Here is a 20,701-nt window from a genome sequence, read left to right as displayed (position 1 = left end):
GCACTCCAGCCTGGTGACAGAGCAAGACTCCGTCTCAAAAAAAAAAGAAAAAAATTGTTTTTGAAGATAAATGGCAGTATTTGCAGATTAAATTACATGATGTTTGGGATTTGCTTCAAATAATTTCAGGGGAAGGACGAGCTTAGTGGGTGGAAATATGGAAGAAACAAGATTACCCATGAATGGAGAATTGTTGAAACTGGGTTTATTACACTCTGGCCTCTCTTTTTGTGTATCTTTGAAGTTTACCAAAACAAAAACTTTTTAAAAATTACTTTGTCTAACAACCCAAACCCTCCCAAATATTAAGTACTACTTGAAAAATGAATAAACAAGAAAAAACTCATAAGTGTTTGTAAGGTTTTAATTTCCACACAAGTCTAAATTACTCAGCTACATATTTTGAAGTGGAGCCCTGAGACAAATCATCTTAAACATTGTAAATAATTAAAGTACCAAAAGTGCTCAGATTTTTCTACATACAGATTATTCTCTTAGGGTTTCGTTTCTCAAACATGTTTATATGACCACTAACCCACCAAAGAATCAAATACTTAATCCCATACAGTTTGGCATTACCTTCCTAAGCAATTGCTGGGCTTGTCTTCTCAGCTAACTGAGGATTCTCAATGACCAACAAGACCTTGGCCAAGATGCCAACTGGGCCCTTGCCCAGGACACAGAATGGACAGACATGCCGAGTGCTCTTTGGAGTTGCTAAGGCAATGCCTTCCAAATGAAGTCTGGCAGACTGGCCTGTGGGTTGCAGTCCTGGCATTACCTAATTTTCTTTTTTTTTATTATTCTTGGAAGTTTGTGACTTCCACTAAAAGAATAACTAACGGCCTTCACTGCTTCAGTTGGTTTTGCATTTCATTGGTTTTGATGCTTAAATGGCTTCCTGGCCAGCTCTAGAGGCTTTTAAACTTGAGGGAGCTTTGTATCTCTGCTAGGGCTTTGCCTGACCCTGCAAAGAAAGCCATTCTAAGGAAGCGTGCTGGTCGAACATTTGCAGGTTCTGTCTCATGCCATGTGAGCCGAGCTGTGTGCGCATTACAGCTCATTAGTGGCCCTGAGTCAGGCGAGTGATTCACAGTCGGCATTTAAACACATAACAGAATTGAATGGAAAACGTTGAACTGCATTATGAGCTGGAAGGAAAATATTGTTTTTCAAAACCTGTTTTTCATTTATATGTACGTAAATATAAATGAGTTTCTTATTGTGGGTCACTATGAAATCTGTCACTTCACCGTGAGGTGGGTGGGGAAAACTGGGAGCGTCCAGCCCATGAACAAGAGCAAGAATGGATCCTGAACTGAGAGTAAGGAGGCTGGCCCCAAGCCAAGCAAACACCAGGATGCAACCTTGCTTAAAACAAACAAGAGCTACAAAAATAGAGCAAGTGGTGGCTCCTTAGGGGAGGGACAGATTTAGTGGAGGAACAAATGATTGTCGCTGAAGACATGGACTGCGGCATTTTATTCTGTAACTTACGTCTTTTATGTCTGTTCCATCTTACTATGCTCCTAATTCACCATTCCCTTTTGGTAGCACAGTGCTTGTGCAATGTAGGCAATCAATAAATATTTATTAGATGCAAATACTAGTAATCATACCACCTGTTTCAGGGGGCCTGGGAGGAGGAGCCTGGGGCCTGGGAATCTACATTTTAACAAGTTTTCCAGGCAGCCAACCTGGCAGCGGTCGCAAACAGTTATTTAAAAAACACTGACCTAGTCCACCTGCTCATTTTGCCGGCCCAGGCCATACACACAGCATTTGAACCAGTGAGAGCTTGGGTTGACCACCTTCTGGTGGAGGGCGTTACTCACCATGTCACCCAGCATCTCATGTTGATCTGCTTTTCACCAAACATACTGCACGACCTTCTAGTAGATGGTCTGGACTCCATGCTTCCTCCCTACCCCATCACATCCTTCCTGTTGCCTTCAGACATTTCCCTAAATCACCCATCATTTCACTTCCCTGCTGTATACCTTTGGCTTTCTCTCTGTTGCTTGTAGCGTAAGACTTACTGCTGCATTCTGCCTGCCACAGTCTTCCCTGAGCCTGTCTCCCAACCCTCTCCTTTTGCTTTCTCTTCCTGCTGAGGCCACCCCAGATTGCTCGACATGCCACAGGTACTTCACCCTTCCCTGAGTCTGGTCTTCTGTTCATGTTGTATTCTCTAATTGGAGGAGCCTCTATTTTCATCGGAATTGAATCCATCTCCCTAGACCGAGTTCGAGTGCTGCTTCTATAAAACCTTCCTGGCCGGGCGCCGTAGCTTGTGCCTGGAATCCCAGCACTTCGGGAGGCCGAGACTGGTGGATCACCTGAAGTCAGGAGTTTGAGACCAGCCTGGCCAACATGGTGAAACCCCATCTCTACTAAAAATACAAAAGAATTAGCTGGACGTGGTGGCGGACACCTATATTTCCAGCTACTAGGGCGGCTGAGGCAGGAGAACCACTTGAACCTGAGAGGAGAAGGTTACAGTGAGCTGAGATTGTGCCACTGCACTCCAGTCTAGGCAGCAAGAGTGAAACTCCGTCTCAGGAAAAAAAAAAAAAAACACCCAAAAAAACAAAAAAAACCCCCAAAAACCCTTCCCTGCTTTGGAGCGAATCTGTTCTCCCTCTCCCTGCGCCCCTCCTTGTTCTCTGCACGTTTCTGTGACAGCACCTAAGCCTTGCCTGCCTTGGACTTTGTCAGCTTGGCCTGTGTTTGTCTGATGAGAAAGCAAGTTTGCAGAAGGCGGTATTCGTGTGTTCTTCTCTTTATAGCCTTGCAAACAGTCTTAAACATTTATTAAATTAATTTTTCTATGAGTTCTGATTCTATCAAAGTTAATATTCATTGTCAGCTTGGCCAGTTAACTTGTGTAAACAGACCTCTAATCTGATGTGAAGGCTCAACACTCCTCATGACTTCTTTGCCATTCACTTCTTTATAAACACACTAAAAAAAAAAGCATTGCAGGGTTTGTGTGCTGCTCATGGTCAATAATTTTTAGTTTGTTTCCCTCCAGAGAGGAGGTAGACAGGTAGCAAAAGGGGAGCATGATCTTAAAGAGTTAGCAAACTGGATCTTTAATAACTGCTATATGTATACACACACATATACATATACACACCCACATATATATGTATACATATATACACATACATATACATATATACACATATATACACACACACGCATATATATATATATATATATATATATATATATATGTATTTTTTTTGAGATGGAGTCTTGCTCTGTCACTAGGCTGGAGTGCAGTGGTGCGATCTTGGCTCACTGCAACCTCTGCCTCCCTGGTTCAAGCGATTTTCCTGCCTCGGCCTCCAAGTACCTGGGACTACAGGCACACGCCACCACACCTGGCTAATTTTTGTATTTTTAGTAGAGATGGGGTTTCACCATGTTGGCCAGGATGGTCTCGATCTCTTGACCTTGTGATCCGCCTGCCTCGGCCTCCCAAAAGGCTGGGATTACAGACGTGAGCCACCATGCCTGGTCCATAACTGCTGTTTTTAAGAGACGAGGGTGGGAGTAGTTAGAGAAGTGAATAGGGCATAAATGAAAACATAAGACAGGACGGTGAGTAAAGGGCCTCTGTAGTGCAGCCCCTCCATGTCTGTCAGAGAGCCCTGCAGCTTGGCTCTGCAGCCCATCCTAACTCTGTCTCAGGTCAGTTCCATTCTCCATCGGCTATTGGAGAAGCCCAGCACTGGGAGCAATATTTTGGTCCATACCCGAGATAGCAAATCCTCTGCCCAAAATTAGAGGGTAGAGCAGAAAACTTAGCACGAAAGAGTGCAGGCTCAGGTACTTTCATTTTGCTGACTTTGATGCCTATTCAATAACTTTTTTTTGTTTTGTTTTGTTTTTGTTTTTGTTTGTTTGTTTTTTTTTTTGAGACAGAGTCTTGCTCTGTCACCCAGGCTGGAGTGCAGTGGCGTGATCTCGGCTCACTGCAAGCTGCACCTCCCGGGTTCATGCCATTCTCCTGCCTCAGCCTCCCGAGTAGCTGTGACTACAGGTGCCTGCCACCGCTCCTGGCTAATTTTTTGCATTCTTAGTAGAGACAGGGTTTCACCGTGATCTCGATCTCCTGACCTCATGATCCACCTGCCTCGGACTCGGAAAGTGCTGGGATTACAGGCATGAGCCACTGCGCCTGGCCCAATGCCTATTAAGTAGCTTTCATGCAGTCAAACTGCATTGGGGTGATTTCAAAAAGTGAAATCATGATGGATGCAGTGGCTCATGCCTGTAATCCCAGCACTGTGGGAGGCCAAGGTGGGTGGATTGCTTGAGACAAGGAGTTCGTGATGAGCCTGACCAACATGGCGAAACCCTGTCTCTACTAAAAGTACAAAAACTAGCCTGGCGTGGTGGCACACACCTGTAATCCCAGCTACTTGAGAAGCTGAGTCGGGAGAATCACTTGAACCAGGGAGGCTGAGGTTGCAGTGAGCTGAGATCGCGCCACTGCACTCTAGGCTGGGCAGCAGAGTGAGACTGTCTCAAAAAAAAAAAAAAAAAATCATTGTTGAATGCATTTTTTGTTTGTGTGGCAGGAAGTAAACTCAATTTAAAAAGGTTAAAAATCCTCCAATTGAAATACTGATTTGTGTTTCACTGTTGCAGGTTCCTTGCATTGACTCCATGGAGGGTATATCACCTGATTTCCGTCATGATACTGGGGCGTGTTATTATGCAAATAATAAAGGATATGGTTTTGTCTAGAACAAGAGGTAAGAAAACTCAGTTTTTATTTATATGGTATTTAATTTCCTAGAGCCTGCATTTCTGATCTTTGTGTAGGCATATTAACCAATTAGTCCTTTGAACAGGAGCAAATATAGGCATTGACTTAGCTGTTTTCAATATGATAATGTATTGAGATGATGTTGTCTTTACAGCTACTGCTTCTGGGCAAAAGGTTTGTGAGTGCTGGTTTTTCTCTTGGCCTTAAGAGCTATTTTAAATACCACTTTGGTATTTAAGTAGGCTGCAGCGAGGATAACAGTTAAATATTTATTACATCTCACATGATGAAACTGGGCCACTGGAAAATGGACTAGTTTATGTAAAAATTTTCTCTCCCTCAGTGAAGAAAAACAACTAATTCAAGGTTTAAAAGCAAGTGATGGTTAAATACATGTAAAAAAATGAGTTGATAATGAAAAATAAATTAATTTTAACTTTAAGTTTAAAAGCAAGAGCTTGGTTTAAAAAAAATATGCCTGAGGTGCTTTTTGAGTAATTTAACTGCATTACAAATCTGACTCAAACCTTTTACATACTTGGAGGAGCCTCTTATACTCATGTTTGAGCTAGTTTTTGTAAACTTGGAAAAAGACCTCCTGGGAATAATTAAGCCCCATAAACCTAAATGTTATAAGATAGATTTTATCAGAAATAGCCCTGAGGAGGTTACAAAGAGACATTTAATTTCACTAAATGCACCCCAAATGGAGGGACGCTTTTGGTGGAGGTCCGTGTGTACTGATGTGCATCAGAACTGCCTGGATTATAGTCCTGGCAGGGATATCGAGGCCTGCCCTATGGGAGGCACCCATCTCCTCCCTGATGGCAACTAAAAGCCAGGGATGTCAGCTGGTACGGATTTAGTGTCATGGTGTTCTGAGGATTTGCTTTAAATTCAGTTATGTTTTAAGTCTTTACAGTTTTTAAACTAAATCATAATATAAACCATCTTTACATTGTTTTACATTCGTATGTTGCCAGGTTTGAAGATATTTCCTTCCCAGGATTCTGGGAAGGCAAACAAATATGGTTTTGTGCCCTTAGTGCTTTCCGTGAATCTGTGGATTTCAGTTGTATTCTTCAACACGCTTTTCCTTCTCTCCCTTTTTTCCCTCTCTCTCCATCTTCACCTTCCTTTTTTCTGTTTCAGGGAATAGACACCTAACGCCCCAATTTCAGCCCAAACAAGCACTTGTTGTGATACTTGTTCACCACACATGTATCAAGGCTGCCTTGAGGTGGGGCATCTCCACGCATTAGGGTTTCATGCCAGAGTTGGTCTGTGGATCAGTTTGTGATGATTCTTATTCGTCTGCCTTGACTAATATCTGATAGAGGAGAGCCTGTTTTTCTGAATAGACTGTAATATTTTCACCCTCTAGGAACTCCCTCAGGGAAATCTCAGAAGATAAAACCACTCGCAAATTTTATCTGCAACCATTTTAGCTTGGTGTAGGATAAGCTAAACGTGGACCCAGGAAGCAAACTGAGCATCTGAATGTTTTCAGTGTGCTTCAAATTTGGACCTACTCTGGGCACAAATTATAAGGAATATAGATGTGTGTGGAAGGCCCAAGATAAAGCTGAAAGACTTTACGATGGTCCTTTTCTCACTCCTGGCCCCTCACACACAGATTGTTTCCACTGTTGACTCATGGGCTTGATATTCATGTGGATGTGGAAATTTCATGCTCACAAATTGCAGGAAACCTTTACATTGCAAGGATTCAGTCCTTTAGAAAAATTAAGGTGGTAGAGTAGAAAGAACACCAGCCTAAAGAGCCTCATTTTTGAGCTAGTTCATTCCATTTCCTACCTGTGGAGAAGCCCTATGATAGACTGCATTTGTTTCTGAGGCTGTTTTAATAAATTACCACAAACTTGGTGTTTCAAAACAGCAGAAACATCTTCTCTAAAAGTTCTAAAGGACAGTAGTCCAAAGTCAGTGTCACTGGGCCCAAATCAAAGCGTTGGCAGGGCTGACTCCCTCTGGAGTCTCTAAGGAAGGATCCGTTCCTTGCCTCTTGCAGCTCCTGGGGGTTGCGGGCATTCCATGGCTTGCAGCCGCATCACTGCAATCTCTGCTTTCATGCTCACCTGACCTTCTCTTCTGTCTGTGTCAAACCTCTCCATCTTCCTCTTGTAAGTACACTTGTGATTGCATTTGGGGCCTACCTAGATAATCCAGTATGATTTTCTCATCTCACATTTGTTAACCTAATCGCATCAGCAGAGACCCTTTTTCTACATGAAGTGACAATCACGGATTCCAGGGATTGCGACTTGATGTCTTTGTGAGCTATGAGTCAGCCTCCTATACCATCTGAACCTCTCTGTCTTGTAAAATGGCAGAAACCCTCCTCATACCACAGGGCTTTATAAGAGGTCAATAAGAGCGTCAAATAAAAGGGCGTTCGGCACAGTAGCCATCTACTTCACCCAGCTGACATGTCATCAGGGCCACATGGGGTTTGTGCGTTCCTGGATCAGTCCATGTTGAGCCCCTTTCTGTGCTGAGGCCCGTCCTGGGTGCTGGGCTCTGTCCCGGCAGAGCCTTCCCGCAATCCTGTAGATCAGGCCTTTGCCCAAGGACAGGCTTTCAGTCTTCACCGGATGACATTGCTCTAAGTGTAGCATTTCTACTGCATGAAAATTAAAAAAATAAATAAATAAATAAATGGGAATGATTACTCTGTCTTCCTAGAGCTCTGTTGTCTGTGCTGAAGAAACCCTGGTGCCAGCTACATCCTCCTTCAGTAGAGTCTTTTAGGACAAAGGCCCATTGGGGAGCCCTGTGAATAGTTGGCAGCAACCCCAGCCCGCAGGCCTTCTAGCGCAGAGCGCTGCTGTGATGAATCAGCCTCTGCAGGGCACAGTTTGGCTTCACATTAGATCCAGATGCAGTTACGGTAACTCCATGGCTTCAATCAGAACTGCCAGCTGCGCTTGTTAGGTGCCCCGGCTTACAGCAACGACAATGGCAATGAAAGGACGACCAAGTCAGCAGTCCTCCTCCTTCCCTGTCTTCCAACCTCTCTGCTTCCCACATTTTCTTGCTAAAAAATGAAACTTTTATTGTTGAGAGTTTGAGTTTAATTGTACCCTTCCCCCAGTTATTATTTTCGTTTTATTCTCTCAGAAAATTTTTAAGTGTGCAGTATTGTTACCTGTGCGTGTTGTTGTACAGCAGATCCCTAGAGCATTTTCATCTTTGATGACTGCAACTCTGTTCCCATTGAACAGCCAAGTCCCCCTTTCCCCTGTTCCCCCTTCATCCAGCACCTGGCAACTACCATTCTACTTTCTGCTTCTATGACTTTGACAACTCCCAGTTACAATCTTTGATACCTTCTTATGTGCTTAGTATGAAACAGATGGATGAGGCCAGGTGTGGTGGCTCACGCCTGTAATGTCAGCACTTTGGGAGGCCGAGGCGGGTGGATCACTTGAGGTCAGGAGTTTGAGACCAGCCTGGCCAATGTGGTGAAACCCTGTCTCTACTAAAAATACAAAAAATTAGCTGGGCGTGGTGGTGGGCACCTGTAATCCCAGCTACTTGGGAGGCTGAGGCAGGAGAATCACTTGAACCTGGGAGGCAGAGGTTGCAGAGCTGAGATCACGCCACTGTACTCCAGCCTCAGTGACAGAGTGAGACTCTGTCTCAAAAAAAAAAAAAAAAAAAAAAAAGGCAGTGATACCATCTTGTGAATGAATCTTTGTGAAACCTGTGGGAGCCCATGTCTATTTTGTATTGCCTGTGAACATCCTCTCGCTGGGATGAATTTCTCTCTCTCTCATTGTTATGTACGTTGAGTGTGTGCTTCCCTGCATTAATGCCTTTGTCTGAACTCTGGGGAACTCTTCTGTGGCCTGAAAAACTCCTCCTGCATCCTGAAACTTTTCTATGACTAGCTGTCTTCTCTCTCATTGAGATAGAACCAGTCATTTCTGCCCCCAGCTTTCTTTTCTGTTTATTTGTGTATTTTTATTATTTTTTTTAGAATTGGGGTCTCACTCTGTTGCCCAGGCTGGAGTGCAGTGGTGTGATCATAGCTCACTGCAGCCTCGAGCTCCTGGGTCAAATGATCCTCCCACCTCAGACTCCTGAGTAGCTGGGACTACAGGTGCATGCCACCACACTTGGCTAATTTTCTTTTTTAATTTTTTGTAGAGATGGGGTCTTGCTATGTTACCCAGGCTGGTTTTTAAACTTCTGGCCTCAAGTGATCATCCAGCTTTGGCCTCCCAAAGCACTGGGATTACAGGTGTGAGCCAGTGTGCCTGGCCCCCAGCTCTCTTGAAGATCTTCTCTAGCTACTGCCCTGTGCTATGGCAGGAGGGTTCAGTGGTTGGCCCTGTGGCTCCCCACAGCTACCTGTGGAGCATTTGCAACTGCTGCTGCTTTATACTTTCCTTCCTGTGAAATCTACACTGTCCACTGATGCCTGGCCTCAGCACCCTGGTTGCCATCAACTGTGGTCTCAGTAGGAATTGTAGCCATGAACTGTAGTCCTTCGTGCACTCCCCATTCTCAGTCATTCCAACTTGTACTCTGATAGCTTGTCAGATGGCCTGGATTTGGTTGCCTATCAGGTAGCCTCATCTTTGACCTTGGCCTTTGGAAGCACAGTATCTCCAAGACCTACAGAGTCTGCGAGTTAGTTCTCAGTGCACCCTCACTCCACTCTTCCCTGGCCTTTTGTGCTGGTTGAACCAGCTCTTTGACTCTTGGATGGACTCTTTCCCTGCTAAGTCTCTTGCCACTTGTACTGTTCTTCAGCCCTGCCTTTAGACTGTCTTCCTCCTTCTACTCAGCTCCCACCTGGTTCATGCTCAATGATTACAGAGATGGTGTCCTTACCATTCTAAAGGTCTTTATTTCCTTATCATTTCTTTACATTTTAATAATAAAACAAACAAGCAAATGCCCATCCCATACCATCATCTATACTTTCTCCACTCTTGGCTCCAGGATTGTTAGAGATTTGTCAAATGACAAGCTGAGTTGATGTTTTCCAACTTTCCAACTTTAGTTGAAACCTTACTATTGCTCACAGTCCCCTGCATTCTTTTGAGTTCTCCATTTGTTTTTATATGCCACCTTCCTCTAACACGTTTGAAGAAGCTTATTTGGAACATAAGTACAAAACTGTTCAAAAGAGGTCTAGAAGAGGAGCAAGAGTCTAACATGGTAACCATTGATTATCAACAGATTTATCCTCATGCTTACTGGCAGCCAAGGCAATCAATTGCACAATTCTAATGATCTGAAAAAAATGAAGCAAGCCATTTCGAGAAACTTACTTCGGAAGTAAAGATTAGGAAGGATTTATCCCACAGATCTTGATAGGGGATATTGAAAAACATAAGGGACAACACATTTGGCATTTTGTTAGATGGAAAATGCAGAAGCTTCCTCATGGTCATTTCTTACATTGAGCTGCATTAAAGCTGGTAGCTGGGAGTATAATATCAAGATGTAGTCAAATAAAGATGTTCATTGGAAAATCAAGAAACCAAGTTAGATCTAGGTGTGCATATGTATATGTGTGTGTATGTGTGTGTGTGTATTATGTTTATTTCATTAGCACCTAGATAAAAGTCAAAACATCTAAAGAATGAATAGATAAAAATCTCCTTTTTTTCAAATAACAGTTGTCTTATTTCCCTTCGTCAGCACCGTGTCAAGACTTGCCTTAAATACCACTTCTATTATTGGCACTTTTTGAGCAGCTGCATTTTCTCTCTTCCATGAACTCACATGGTGTGTGCCTTCCTCTTGTGTAGTTAGTTCCTGTACCACCTATCTTGGTTCATATTTACTTGGATGCATATTTTGTCTGCCCCAGGGGACGATGAAGTCCCCGAGGCAGGGTCCATGTGTTATAGAGTGTCCTGTCTCCCACGGTACTCACCCAAGTGTTTTACATGTAGTAGGATCTCAGTAAATATATGTGGACGAATTGCCTCAATTAGTCATGGTGCCAGCAGTATACACTGTATGACATGATGGTGTCCTGAGTGTTAAAGATCTGAGCATTCCACTTTAAATAGCTTGGACTGGTTCTGAGTTGAGAAATATTTCAGGGGAAAAATGCCTCTGTTAAGTTTCACATTTTGCTTCTCCCTGTTGCAGGTGCACAGTTGTGGAGAAGCCTCAGTGAAAGGTAGGGAACTTTCTTTCCATGTTGTGCTTAATGGAGGGAGGGTGAGGGAGGGGACTGAGCCACCAAGATGTAGCTCTGAAATAGAATTTTAGTGACAGGAATCTAAATCCAAGAGTAATTTACCAGAGTGGGAAAATGAAGAAAAATACCATCTAACAGAGGCCAAGGATAAAGTTGGGACTCATTCTAGGAAGCGGTGTGTATCTTGCTATGGTACTGGGCAACATGAATTTGTGAGAATCATAATGTGTGAGGATTTGGAAGGGAGGGGCGGGAGGCGTTTTCTTTTGGGATTTCCTTTCAGACTCGTTTTTGGGATGTGAGCAAAACTGCTGCATTGGGAGAACAGGGCTGCATGCACTCATCTGGAGAAGGCTGCTGGGATGTTCCCGAGGGTTAGCTATGCTGTCAGTTCAGAGGACTGTGGGGTGGGGGAGACAGAGATGGAGTGAGAGGCTGTGTCGTGTTAGGGTGCAGGAGATACTGACCGCCACTGGGCTCCTTGCCCAGCCAGAGGCAAAGCTCAGCTCTCTTTTTATGGAAGGTCCACCGTTCATCCATCCTATGGTAAAGGGGCTGTTTCCAAATGGACAAGGAAAGGGCTGGGGTAGATTGAGGAGACCACAGTGCACTCCACCAGCTGGGTGTATGAGAAGCGGAAAAATGAGGGGAGTATGGGAATGAATATTGCAGTAAAATGAATTTTTGTAGGAATTGATTATTTAAATTTCGGCCTTAAAATATATTTGTATTACTTAAAGGGGATGGCTGAGGAGCCTGACTTGTATCTAAGTGGACATCATGAAATGAATTGTGCAAAAGGAGGACAAAATAATGCCATGAAAAATCTTATTAAAAATCACCCTGTATTTTATATAATGCACCTTTAGAAGCTGTGCTTATGGAAATAAGGCTGATTTCAGCTGGAAAGGTTAATTTCATGATCAGTTTACAACTGCTTGCTTGTTCCGTCATTTCAAATCCCAAATTTTCATGGGCAGAATGCAGACTTGCCAAGAGACTCAGGAGAGAGGGGTGACACTGGATATAAGAAGAGAAACATGATCCCTGGTGCTTCTTATAGAGGTGGGGGGCGGCTTGGGAGGGATGGGCTGGCCCCAGGAAGGAGCTGGCACGGTCTCTGATAGGCATTTGTCTTGCCCGTGCTCTGATCTGTGTGCTGTGCACAGGCAGGTTAAGGTTCTCTTTCTATTTTATAGAAACTTGCTTGTGGGAGTGTCAAGATAAAGAGAACTCTAAATTACTCTTTTGAGATAGGGAAACAGTCATGTGTTTGGAATGGATTAAAATGTGTTTTGGGTTTTGCTGTCTATCTGCTTCCATGCTCCACATGCTTTTCTACATTGTCGTCTTTTAGGGAAATCATTTAAATCAAAAACTGTAAGAGAACGTCTCAGCTGGAAATAGGATCTGAGTTATGCAGTGTAATGTTGGAAATCAGTAAAAGACATCTATGAAGACAAGGAATTTCATACATGGTTTGTCCAATATGAGGTGTTAGAATTATTTTAAATTGCGATTATGCACTGGCAATAATTTTCTTTACTGATAGAGTTTTATCAGTAGTAAAGAGGAGGATAAAGAAGAGAATGAAAAGCAAACCGAGAATTTAAAATCTGATTCCTAAGCAGAAAATGCATTTCTGACCCAGCAGATGTATAAATACAGTTGTATAAATAGAGCAGACAAGAAATACTGCTTAAGTTTTAGATTTCTTTAAAAATGAATAACAAAAAAGTTTGTATTCATATAATAAAATAGTTTGTGTAATTGGAAACAGAAATTTAAGGTGTGTTGTCAATGGATATGATGACATAATTTCTACAGTCATGATAAAATGTGTACAGTGACTCATTTAAGAAAGTTTCCTGTTTTCTTTTCCAGCATTTTAATTAACCCAACAAGTAAGGTTTGAGATACATGAAAAAAAGATTTATATTTTTAGGCCTTATTGATAGAAATAAAGATTAATTTTCAAAAAACTTTTCAATAAAAAAACATTTCTATCTAGTAATATAAATTCATTTTACCCACACAGATCATCTTCTAAGACAAAATCTTCCTAAACTAATTGGTTAATTTAGGAATTAATAATTTGATAGGGGATAGGAACTGGGATAGGGTTAGCATGGCTCTCATTTTTGTTTGCTCACTCCATGTATGTTAAAGACATTTACAGGCCGGGCACGGTGGCTTATGTCTGTAATCCCAGAAATTTGGGAGGCCAAGGTGGGCAGATCTTTTGAGTCCAGGAGTTTGAGACCAGCCTAGGCAATGTAGGGAGACCCTAACTCTACAAAAAAAAAATACAAAAATTAGCTGGGGATGGTGGCGCATGCCTGTAATTTGAGCTAGTTGGGAGGCTGAGGTGGGAGAATCACTTGAACCCAGGAGGCAGAGGTTGCAGTGAGCGGAGATCATACTGCTGCACTCCAATTGGGCAACAGAGCGAGACCTTGTTTTAAAAAATAACATAAAATAAATTAAAGACATTTACTTTGTTCCTACAGAAGTGTGTAGGCTCTGAGGAGTGATTCCTGCTAACCAAAGCTCTAAGACAAAGATTTGTAAGTATGAGTGAGAGGGTAGGATCTAACTCTGCTAAGGAATTAAACTGTTCAGTGGGTTTGAATCTTGCATTAGTTGGTTCTCTCACACAGGCGTTATTTTTAAAAACAGTTTTAGATTTACAGAAAGTTGAGAAGACAGTACAGACCTTCCATACATGCCCCTACCCCCGGGAACAGTTCCAACCCCCGCCCCCCGCAAATTAATAGCATCCTACTGGTGTGTGTGGTGTGTTTGTTACAATTAATGAAGCAATAGCTAATTCATTCTTACTAACTAAAGTCCATGCTTCATTCTGATTTCCTTAGTTCTTACCTAATGTCACTTTTGTGTTCCGGGATCCCATCTAGGATCCCACATTGCATTTATTTGTCATGTCCCTTTAAGCTCCTCTTAGCGGTTCCAGTTTCCAAGACTTCCCTTGTTTCGGTTGATATGGGCAGTTTTGAGGAGTACTAGTCATTGAAGTCCCCTCTTGAAATTTGTCTGATGTTTTTCTCATGATTAGATTGGGAGTATGTGTTTTTGGGAGAAAAATCTCAGAGGTAAAATGTCATTATCATCCTATCAAGGGTACAGGCCATCAACATGTGTTATGGCTGAAGTAGTGTTTGTCCGGTGTCTCTAAGTTGGTTCTCTTAAGCAGGGGAATCTATTGGGGAAACTGAATTAAGATCTGAAGGCTGTTGATGAGAATGGAGCCAGGGATTTGGATGTTTGCTGAAGATGGCGCCCTTAAGGCACACGGGCCCTAGGCATGTGCCCATCTCAGGGCTGGCAGTTTGGAGCCTGTGTCCTAGTCCTGCCTGCCACAGATATGCTGGGCTGCCTTGGGTAAGTGTCTTAAGCTTTCTTTCTTTCTTTTTTTTTTGAGACAGAGTTTTGCTGCTGTTACCCAGGCTGGAGTGCAGTGGGGCGATCTCAGTTCACTGCAACCTCCGCCTCCCACGTTCAGGCCATTCTCCTGCCTCAGCCTTCCGAGTAGCTGGGATTACAGGCACCCGCCACCACGCCTGGCTAATTTTGTATTTTTAGGAGAGATGGGGTTTCTCCATGTTGGCCAGGCTGGTCTCGAACTCCCGACCTCAGGTGATCCACCCGCCTTGGCCTCCCAAAGTGCTGGGATTACAGGCGTGGGCCACTGTGCCCAGCAATGTCTTAAGCTTTTTATGCCTGGATTGCCTCATTTGTCAGGTGAGGAAATCGAGGCTTTCTCTCTAATTGTGGTTGAGGGAAGATTAGACAAGCTGAACTAGTGTAATTTCAATGGATTTGAAAAAGCAACTCTGTGTTCTTTGACTCAAGGTTCTTTCAGATTTACTGAGACTCAGTTTGACTGGTCAAGGTATTTTCTCCCCTTTTTTCCTGCACCCACAACCCTTCTGAATGCATCTAAAATTTGCATGTGAGAATTTCTGCTGTGCTTTCTCTTAATACAGAAGCTGTTTGAATGTTTAATGATGATTTGGAAAAATATTAGCACAGCAGAACCGAAGGACATACTTTGCTAACTGTTAGGTTTGGTCAGAGAGCGAGTAGCTCCCTATTCTAGGGCTTTTGTTAGACTTAGACTATTTCTCTCCTGTGGGGAAGTGCTCATGTGCCCCAGAGAAGGCAGGCTAATGGAAACAGCATTTATAGGAAGGGTCTTATTCATTCTAGAATTGGCTAGGTGTATACCCAGGTACAACTAACTTTCATCCTGGTCCCAACCCTACAGCTCGTGGTCCTGCCAACTTCACTTCTCTTCTGGCCTCAGCTTTTCATCTGCTTAGTGGGAGGTGCAAGTGAGTTGTTGCTAGTATCCCACACAGCCTGAGAAGTGTGTGATGGTGCAATGTGAGGGATTTATGTGTCCCTTTCATATTGTTGTCTTTTTACGCCAAGTTACACCAAAGGGATACCTTCCTCTGTCCACTGCAGTTTCCAATGTGTAATGCTGTTTACCACATTGGAGATGTGAAATTAAATACTTATTCCTTGAATTTCTTCGATGATTTGATACGTTGTCTGCAGTGATTCTTAGCATCTGGCACTAGATAGTGATTATATTTTTAACACTGAAAAATTTAAAACCACTTTATTTCAAGGACAAAATACAGTGACTGATAAGTAGATCTTTGTAGGCAGAGAGAGGTGCTCTTTTGCTCATGTGAGCCACGTGGGATTAGGGTTTTTTTCACCTCCACATTCACAGGTGCTGAGTTCAAACCTCCCTCTCACATGACAGGAGCTAGAAATCACCTCCAACTGCCCTTTGGCTGCACAGCTGAGATTCTCAGGTTAGCCAACAAAGCTTAATTTTTCCTCTTTCTGCATTGGGCTAGATCTCAGGATAAACCAAGCCTTTTTTCCATGGCATTTCAGGACCTAAGAAGCATTCCTAGCATTAATTTCACTGTTTAAAAAGTGGATTAAGTAATGAGCCATTCACCACTCATGGTGCCATTGTTAAGCTTTTACATTGAGAAGTAACTTCTCCTTTCCTTCCCTACAATCCTAATGGCTCATTATGTAGTTCACAAACTATCATTTATTCTTTGGGAAAAATTGCTTTTGTCAACTACACTAAGCTTAAAGTATTTCCTTCAAAATTTGGCATGAAGATGGTAGTAGATATGTATACTTACGCAGGTGTGGTTTTTCTGGATGTTTAAAGAGTATTCATAAAGTTCACAAATGTTACACTGAACATAATGTTAAACCCAGAGTCTAATTTCTGATGGCCTCATCAACAATCAACGTTAGATAATTTTAATCATATGCCATTCACATGTCAATATTTGTACCTGGAAAATTCCTTTGTGAAAATGTGGTTCTCAGTGGGTATGTTCTGAGAAGGACCCATGCTTGACCTGTTTCTTTAATAAACACCAACCCTACAATCTGTGAACAGGATTTGCATAGAGCTGTCTGTCAACGGAACCAAACTGACGTCTTTATGGTTCATTCCTAGCACTGAATTGAAACCTGATCCATAGTATTATAATAGCGTTTCCTTTCTGCATGAAACTGTAGCAATTGATTGAATAGAGTCCTCTTAACGAATTAGAAAGTATGCGTGTGACCTTTTCTGTATGCACAGCATCCTTTAAAAACATAAATTTGTTTTCAGTTTGGCCAGGATTTTCCAAGTATGTATAAATTAGAAAGAAATAACTTCATATACAACAAATCATTCAAAACTTCTTTAATAGTTGGTACATTATAACTCAGATTAAGAAGTTATTCTCATCATAAATCTTGTTTTATTGTTTAGTGCCAGTTTAAAGAAAGCAATTTTTTCCTTGGCATCTAAAGCTTGAAACTTGAAAATTATAGCTGAGAGCTATCAGATTTTCTGATCAATATTCCCGGAATCCAGATGCTGCTAGCAGTGCACTCCCTACATGAAGTGGATGGGGCTTTCCAAGCTTGCAGCTAGGCCATTGCATCTGATGGCCTTACCTTGAGCTGATTCTTGAGAGGCAGAGCACAGATTCAACAGGGTCAGTCTTTCTAGAGCCAGCAGGGATTAGCAAAGGGAGTCGTGAGGTTTTTTTTGCCTCTAGCTTGATCAGATCGTGGGTGTCCTCAGCGTGTCTCTCTCTCAAACTCTCAGGAGAAGCAGTTATGTGGCCCCGATTCTTGCAATGAAATGCTCTTTTGTTTTGTGGGCTTCCAGAAAGCGGTCAGTGAAAATGCTGTAGCTGGTTGTATGCTTTCAAGCAGGCGGAGGGGTTGGAGGTGGGAAGGGTGAAAGGATTCAAGAATCTTTGGTTGTAAAACCCAAGTCCTTGGTGTTCACCCAGCTTATAGGCCCAGAACAAATTGGAGCACTTAAATCAGAGATATCTAACACAGCAAATCCTTGAACACAACATTATGTCACTTTTAGAAGTAGAAAGTCATCTAGTGTTTGCTACATCGTCTCCTCTGAGGAATGGAACTTAGTGAGAAAAATGTATTTTTTATATTTATGACTCATATCTTTATTTATGTCAGACTTGCCTGGATTAGCCACAGATCGGCTGATCTGAATTCCCAGATAAAAAGCATTAATGTTTACCTGATAGCCTAAGAGGTTTAATCCCGCTCCATGTGAAGTGTGACAGTAATTCTGACATTCATGTGTTGTCACTACTAGACTTCACAGTTTGAATTTGTTCTAATGTGTCTTAAAGTCACCTTGTAACTTGCACTTTATAATCTTGTACCTGGACCTTGTAATTTGTGCAGTAAGACTTGAACCTTGTTAATAAGGCATCATTTTTGAAAGCTGTATTTTTTAGTTTTGTGTTCAGTCACAGCTTTAGACAGCCACATCTTCATGAGTTTTAAAGGAAAATCTTGCTGTGAAGGATACATTGGTGTCTTAGTCTGTTTTGTGTTGCTGTTACAGATTATCTGAGACTGGGCAATGTGTAAAGGGAAGAAATCCATTGCTTCTAGTTCTGAACGCTGAGTCCCAGGTCAAGGGGGCTGCCTCTTTGAGGGCCTTCTTGGTATGTCATCCCATGGTGAAGGTGAAGGGGCAGGAGAACCCGAGAGAGCAAGAAAGGGCCAAACTCGCTTTGTTGTTGTTTGTTTTATTTTTTTGAGAGACAGAGTCTCGCTCTGTCACCCAGGCTGGAGTGCAGTGGTGCAATCATAGTTCACTGTAGCCTCAAACTGCTGGACTCAAGCAGTCTTCCTGCCTCAGTTCCCTGAGTAGCGGAGACTGCAGCCATGCACTGTCACGCTCAACTCAAGCTCACTTTTAGTTCTTTCATTAGTTTTTTTTTCTTATTTATTTTTTTGTTTTTTCTTTCGTTTTTTTATTTTGTTTTTTCTCAAACTCACTTTTATAACAAGCCCACTGTCATGGTAACTAACCCACTCCTGCTATAAAAACATCCATTCATGAAGCAGAGCCCCCATGTCTTAATCGCATCTTAATATCATCATGATGGCGATTAAATTTCAACATGAGTTTTGCAGGGGACGTTCAAACCATAGCAATTAGATTAAATGAAAAAGCATCCCTCAAAAGAATCACTTAAATTCAGAATATGCTGGACATACGTATTATACGTAAGCTTATCTGTGCTTGGGTAAATCTTTGGCTGAAGAGGCCTAGGCGAGCCTGGGAACTAAGCACCAGTTTTAAAGTCTGTATCCTGCCAAAATCAAAACCCGAATGGGCCTTTTATTCCCTTTTTCAAAAATAATAAGCGAGCACAATTCTGCAGTCATATATTGCACAATGGAGAGTCAAAGCCCTTTTCTTCCTCTCTCAGAAGAAAGAACAGATGCATTCATTGACTGATAGCAAGCTCTTAGCCAGAGCTGCTGGGATTTGGTCTGAAAGTTTCTCTAAGTTCTACATGCAGTTTCTAATCTTTGGTTAATTTTTTTAAAGTTGTGCTTTGAAAATTAGATCCATCGAAGACAAGTGTGAAACAAGAGAATAGAAGTAGGTTTTAAAGGTATTTTGGAATAAAAGGATATGGAGAACTGTAGTTATTATTTCTTACCATCAGTGGTGTACCTACATAAAAAATTATGCATTTTAAAAAAGTCTCGTGCTGAACACTTAAGGGTCATTCTTTTCTCTCAGAGTCCATCTAAAGTAAGTACATGCCTAGAATGTAAGTTCAAGGGACGAGCCCTATAGGAAATTGATGTGGATCTTCAGGACAGCAACAGATATATTTCTTGAGGCATTAGAAGTAAAGTGATGGCCGGGCGCAGTGGCTTATGCCTGTAATGCCAGCACTATGGGAGGCTGAGGCAGGCAGGTCACCTGAGGTCAGGAGTTCAAGACCAGCCTAGGCAACATGGTGAAACCCTGTCTCTACTAAAAACACAAAAATTAGCCAGGCATGGTGGCAGGCATCTATATTCCCAGCTACTTGGGAGGCTGAGGCAGGAGAATCACTTGAACCCAGGAGGCGGAGGTTGCAGTGAGCCAAGATGGTGCCACTGTATTCCAGCCTGGGTGACAGAGCGAGGCTCCATCTAAAAAAAATAAATACATAAAAGGAAACAAGAGGTGCATATCATATCCTAGCTGCTCCGTTGACGATGGTGATGCATTTTCAGACCAGTTCCTGATTGCGTATTCCTTTCACAAGTAACAGGTCCTCCTTCAATTCAGATTTGTTGAGTCAAAACATAGAAAACTCGGGGATGCAGGATTTTGTGGGTCTGGCAGCAGTGGACATTAGGTAACTTATAAATGACTTAATACTCAGGACTCCCTAAGTGAAAGGTACTCAACGTTATATTTTCTTATAATTTATAACTTTTATTGTTTAGGATTGTTTTGACATTCCTTTAAGTTAGTGTATGACAATCTGATTGAACATGAGTTCAATCACCCATTTTTCATTATTTTGGGGCTACTTCATCCTTGCTTAATTGAAAGTGTTTCCCGTGGCAGTGCCTTGGGCCTACACAGCTGCTTGATAACAAATGAAAGGTAAAACTCTGATGGTTTTATCAGTGTTTTCAGATTCTCATAACCCCAAGTTTATTAGGTTTGATTAGTTAGCAGATCCTGAGTTATTATGGATTTGAAATGAGTGAAGTTCATTTATAAATATGTAAAATAACCAGGCTAGAATAATTGTTACCTAACAACATACTTGCTTCAATAAGTTTAAATTATAAAAGAAAAAATGATTAGTAGTTAACATTTCTCTTAACTTATCCTGTCCTGTGTTGCAGTTATATGAATATAAATTAAGATTTTGCAGGTGGTTAGAAATCTACTTCCCTTGTTATTTATTTATTTATAGTCCCCAAACATTGGTACGTGTAGTCATATTTGCCTAGTAGCATTTATAAAATAACTTAAATTTTCCCCTAATTGTAAAGGTAATACAGTGCTAAGTTAGGAAATCAAAAAGAAAGGAAATTACACAGAAGAATACCCAAATCACTTAGAGACCCATCACCTAGAAATTAAACTCACATTCCAATTTTTAATTTTATTTTCTTGCAGTCTTTTTGTAGAATTACACGTGTTTGTTCATTTGTCCATCCTTTCAACAGATATTTATTGAGTACCTTTATTGCCAGACCATCTTCTGAGCATTTGTGAAAGGAAAAAATGTAAAAACAGGCCAGGTGTGGTGGCTCATGCTTGTATTCCCAGCACTTTGGGAGGCTGAGGTGAGCAGATTGCCTGAGCTCTG

At 42.0% G+C, this 20,701-nt stretch overlaps 1 protein-coding gene across 2 annotated transcripts in view; it reads left to right on the top strand.

The window, feature by feature from the left end:
- RETREG1 (reticulophagy regulator 1) overlaps positions 1–20,701 on the top strand; it is a 150,403-nt gene that overhangs the window by 39,412 nt on the left and 90,290 nt on the right. Inside the window, exons 2-3 of one of the 2 annotated variants that reach the window (XM_005556612.5) lie at positions 4,663–4,769; positions 10,922–10,952. In XM_005556612.5, the coding sequence (XP_005556669.3) occupies positions 4,663–4,769; positions 10,922–10,952 (138 nt within the window). The remainder of the gene's footprint in view (positions 1–4,662; positions 4,770–10,921; positions 10,953–20,701) is intronic. The other variant, XM_073993172.1, reaches the window with a different exon arrangement.

Source organism: Macaca fascicularis, chromosome 6, assembly GCF_037993035.2.
Source record: "Macaca fascicularis isolate 582-1 chromosome 6, T2T-MFA8v1.1".
Classification (NCBI taxonomy): Eukaryota; Metazoa; Chordata; class Mammalia; order Primates; family Cercopithecidae; genus Macaca; species Macaca fascicularis.
The sequence above is the reverse complement of the archived record's forward strand: the minus strand, read 5'-3'. Positions and strand labels throughout refer to the sequence as shown.